The sequence below is a fragment of the Sapajus apella genome, unplaced genomic scaffold (assembly GCF_009761245.1).
Source record: "Sapajus apella isolate SASKATOON/1434 unplaced genomic scaffold, GSC_monkey_1.0 scaffold782, whole genome shotgun sequence".
Lineage (NCBI taxonomy): Eukaryota > Metazoa > Chordata > Mammalia > Primates > Cebidae > Sapajus > Sapajus apella.
Genome location: NW_022437708.1, coordinates 12353 through 17163, shown reverse-complemented (window position 1 = coordinate 17163; position 4811 = coordinate 12353). Strand labels below are relative to the sequence as shown.

The 4811-nt window shown below is 53.5% G+C and overlaps 1 protein-coding gene across 1 annotated transcript; it reads right to left on the bottom strand.

The window, feature by feature from the left end:
• Positions 1–482: 482 nt before the first annotated feature.
• On the bottom strand, positions 483–4449 carry LOC116546340. Its single transcript, XM_032272636.1, has 4 exons — positions 4445–4449; positions 4204–4334; positions 3265–3357; positions 483–1053 (listed from the first exon to the last, which is right to left on the bottom strand). The coding sequence occupies exons 1-4, from the start codon at positions 4447–4449 to the stop codon at positions 665–667; spliced, it is 618 nt and encodes a 205-aa protein (XP_032128527.1). The 3' UTR covers positions 483–664.
• Between the last annotated feature and the right edge of the window lie 362 nt (positions 4450–4811).

Genomic DNA, 4811 nt, shown 5'->3' with positions numbered 1-4811 from the left:
GAGGTGGAGGTTGCAGTGAGCTGACATTGTGCCACTGCACTCCAGCCTGGGGAACAGAGCAAGACTCTGTCTTCAAAAATAAAAGAGAAATAAGGTGCAGATATAGAGCGCACTAGCATGAGCAGGGGTGCTGTGGTGGTAGAGAAGGTGGTCAGGAAAGGCCTCTCTGTGAAGGTGATAGAGCCTGGGGACTCCTGGGGAGAGCAGCAAGGGAGGGCTCCAGGTGTTGGTGTCACTTGTGGTCCTTTTGTTTCTTTTTGTTTTTGAGACAAAGTTTTGCTCTGTCACCCAGGCTGGAGAGAAATGGCACAGTCTCGGCTCACTGCAACCTCCACCACCCGGCTTCAAGCCACCTCAGCCTCCCAAAGAGCTGGGATAACAGGTGTGAGTCACTGTGCCTGGCCTATGTATCAACATTGTTAAATTCTTCTGAAAGCTGTGCTTTAGGCAGGTTGGCCTGACAGCCATCCAAAATAAATTACAGGATGGTAGGACAAGCATCACATCAGTGACAGGGTGGCTGTGGACATCTGCTGGCCAGCAGCAGGGAAGCCACTCAGGCCCCAGATTCTACCTCTGCAGTCCCCCTGCACCTGAACCCTCGTCCCCACATGTAGAAGCCTGGAACTCTCAGAACAACTGACCTCATCAGCCACTGCCACCTTCAACAGAATGATGTGATTAATTTGTTCATGCAGAAGACAGCAGGAACCCTGAGAGAACAGGATCTAGAATGTGTGGGTTTTGATGGACAGGGTGGTAGGATCTGGGAGGCTCCACTTACCTCACCCCCTGACCCCCACACTCCTTCCCCAGTCCTGCTCAGCATAGAGACTAGAGTGACATTACCAGAGATGTAGACGCTTGGAAGGACACCAGCGACACGGAGAAGAGGCGGCCGGAGGTCCGCAAGGCGCCCAGCTCCTGGCCCCAGATGCCCAGGACTCTGTCCAGAAAGGCTCCTTCCCAGCCACAGAACTTGATAGTCCTCGAGTTCCTGAGGATGGAGCTGCTGAGCCAGGCCCGCGAGTCCTTCTGCCTCATTTGCTCTTCCTGGGATTAGAGGAAAGAGAGAGATGAAGACAGGGCCAGTTCAGAATTCTCCCCTACACCCTGACAGCCAGCCTGCAGCAAATGCCACTGATCTCACCAACTGCGTCCCAAAGCTGTCTGTCTCTCTGCATCTCTGACCCTCAGTCCTGATCCATCACTGTCATCCTGTGTCTGGACTCCTGCAGGAGGTGACCTGGGAGCATTTCCCTGGGGAGGCAGCTTCTGATGCCCAGAGAACAGAGGCTGCCCGAGCCCACCTGGGTATGGCACCATCAGGAAGGCTACCTGGAGGTGGGTAATGCCTGAGCTACATCTTTTCTTCTTCCTTTTACATTTTTGGTGGAGTTGAGGGGGGTCTCACTATGTTGTCCAGGCTGGCCTCAAGCTGTTGGGCTCAAGTGATCCTCTACCCTCAGTCTCCTGAAGTGTTGGGATTACAGCCTGACCTACAGGTTAAATGACCAGGAGGTGGTTGCTGAGCAGGCAGAGGATGGGAGGATGGAGCTGGGAAAAGGGAGGGGAGGCTTTGAGGCAGGGGGCAGCAAACACCCAGGCACAGGGCTCAGCATGACTCGGAGGACACTGAATGTGGCCAGGGGAGCGCGTGGGCAGGGTCACCTGGCACTTTAGGGTCAGGCAGGAGTTTGGGGTCTCCCGTGCTTCACAGGGGGAGGGGGGCCTCATCAGAAGGCAGGTGCCTGGAGAAGATTTTTTGTTACTTTTTGAGATGCAGTCTTGCTGTGTTACCAGGCTGGAGTGCAGTGGCGCGATCTCGGCTCACTGTAACCTCCGCCTCCCGTGTTCAAGTGATTCTCCTTGCTGACATTCTGGGGTAGCTGGGATTATAGGTGCCTGCCCCCATGCTCAGCTAATCTTTGTAGTTTTTAATAGAAATACTATTTTGCCATGTTGGCCAGGCTGGTTTTGAACTCCTGACCTCAGGTGATCCGCCTGCCTCAGCCTCCCAAAGTGTTGGGATTACAGGCGTGAGCCACCATGCCTGGAGGAGGCCACACAGGAGGCTGGAGAAACAGTCCAAGTGATAGAGGGACACTGGGACAGCTGGGCCTAGAGAGGAAATAAGTTCCTTCCCTCCCTCTCTCTCCTGCCTTTCTTTCCTTTCTTCCCTCCTCCGTTCTTCTGCTCTCCTGCCCTTTCTTTCTTCCCTCTCTTTTTTCCCTTCCCTCCCTCCCTCCTCCCTCTTCCTTCGCTCCCTCATTCCTTCTTTTCCTCTTTCAACTCTTTCCTCCCCTCCCTCCTTTTCACTCCTCCCCTCTCTCCTTTCTCTCCTCCCTCCTTTCTTCTGCAGTTTTCAAACACTTATCCAGCACCTTCTGCATGCCGAGCACTAACTAGATACTGACTCTGCCATGGTGAGTGGCCCGTGCGGCTGCGAAGCCTCCAGCCTGAGGAGAGCCAGGCCATCAGCCCCTGCCGGGCACTTCCTGCAGAGCCCTTTACGAAGTGGGACGTGCTGGGGAAAAGCAAATACGAAACCAGGGCAGGCCAAGGAGAGGGGCCACTGAGAGGAGAGGGGTGGGCAGGTCATGTCCTTGCTGGACAGTGGTGAGGAAGGCTGCCCTGACTGCAGGGGGTGCTGGAGGGGACAAGGGTCTTCTGGAGTGAGGGTGGTCCAGGCAGAAGGAAGAGCTAAAGCAGAGGCCTGGAGAGATGTGTGAATATCAGGCAGGTGTGAGGATGGGGAAGGGGGGTAGGTGGGGAAGGGAGGGAGATGGGTGGATGGTGAGGCTGGAGGTGATAAGGCAGCTCAGGGCAGGCCTGGTGGGCCACTGTGGGGCCTTTGGCTCAGACTGAGGAAAATGGGGCCGCTGTGGGTCTCAGCAGAGGAGGGTGCAATAGATTCAGCTTACACAGGTCTTCTGTGGCTGGAAGTGGAGTGAGGCGGGGGCAGAAGTAGGGAGTGAGCCAGGGCCTTGCTGCTGATGCATTGTTGAGGTGACGCCAAGCAAATCTGCTGAGCCATGGGGTGTGGGAGAAAAAGGCATTGAACTGACCCAGGGCCTGGGGCCTGAACACTGGAGGGAGGAGCCACCGTCCATTGTGATGGGGGCAGGTCTGCACAACGGGCAACTCAGAGACAAGAACACAGCCAGACCGGCTGGCTCCCACTCAGCTCTCCCCTCACCATCGCCCACACAGGACCTGGCTTCCTCCCGACTTCCTGCCTGGTCCCTTTTCCAAAAGCCGAACCTGACTGTGGTTCCTCTTCTTGCTGATGAAGAAATTCAGAGGGAGGAGGCTCAGGAAGACAGGGATGGCGGTGAGGGAGGAAGGGCCCAGGAGCTGGGGAAAGAGAGGACAGGATGTCAGGAGATCCCGTGGAGCCCAGCTGCCAGAGCCGTGTGAACCACAGCAACTCCATCTTGAATAGGAGCTGGTACAATGAGGCCGAGATCTACTGAGCTGCGTTCCCAGGCGGTGAAGGCATTCTAAGTCACAGGTTGAGATAGGAGGTCAGCACAGGATACAGATCACAGAGACCTTGCCGATACAACAGGCTGCAGTAAAGAAGCCAGTCCAAAACCCACCAAAACCAAGATGGCCAGCAGAGTGACCTCTGGTCGTCCTCACTGCTACATTGCCACCAGCGCCATGACAATTTACAAATGCCATGGCAACATCAGAAAGTTGCCCTATATGATCTAAAAAAGGGGAGTCGTGAATAATCTACCCCTCATTCAGCATGTCATGAAGAAATAACCCTAAGGATGGGCACCAGCGCCCTCTGGGCCACTCTATGGGATAACCATTCTATCTTTACTTTCCTAAACACTTGCTTATTTAGGAAAGAATAAACTTGCTCTGTGGCTCACACCTGTAATCCCAGCACTTTGGGAGGCTGAGGCAGGCGGATCACCTGAGGTCAAGAGTTCAAAATCAGCCTGGCCAACATGGTGAAACCCTGTCTCTTCTAAAAACATAAAAATTAGCCGGGTGTGGTGGTAAACACATCTGATCCCAGCTACTCAGTAGGCTGAAGCAGGAAAATCACTTGAACCCGGGAGGTGTAGGTTGTAGTGAGCCAAGATCACACCACTGCCCTCTATGTAGCGTGGGCAACAGAGTGAGACTCCATCTCAAAAACCAACCAAACAAACAAAAAAAACTGCTTTGACTTTATGGACTCACCCTGAGTTGTTTCTTGCACGAGATCCAAGAACCCTCCCTTGGGGTCTGGATTGCGTCCCCTTTCCTGTAATACAGCGTAACACAGCTGCAGATCCTGAAGGAGGTCAGACTTGGGTCCTAAGATGGGGAGTCTGGGAATGTGATAAGGGCAGGGATCTGGGCTCATGCGGGTCTGCTGGGTCCCGAGGCGCCTGCTGAAGACAGATTCCTTCAATGTCAGGGAGGGGAATGGCCCACTTACATCATGGGGAGAGGGTTATATTCAAGACAGAACATGCATGCACAAGTAGGACTAGGGGATGTTCCTGGCCACAGAGGTGAAGTTGAGACCTCTGGAATCAGGACCGGGTTCAAATCCTGACTGTGAGGCTTATGAGTGTGGCCTTGGGGAAAGTCACCTCCCTAATGTACAATTCCCTTGTCTGCAAAATGGAAACAGAGTTGTCCTTATTTTGCGTGTTTGCTTATTACGTTTAATTATTTCCCTAATCTTCATTTTACTCTCATGAGGGTTGTCAAACTTAGCAAATCATCATACAGATGCCCAGTTACATTTGAAGATAAAGAGTGAATAAGGTTTTAGCCTAAGTCTCGTGCATTCTTTGTGA

What these genes read in the sequence shown, in the direction of transcription:
- LOC116546340 (XM_032272636.1), bottom strand. An exon ending in CGTGCAAGAAACAACTCAGG is followed by an intron (nt 3,358 to 4,203) that starts GTGAGTCCATAA and finishes CTCTTTCCCCAG; the next exon opens with CTCCTGGGCCCTTCCTCCCT. An exon ending in AGAAGAGGAACCACAGTCAG is followed by an intron (nt 1,054 to 3,264) that starts GTTCGGCTTTTG and finishes CTCTAATCCCAG; the next exon opens with GAAGAGCAAATGAGGCAGAA.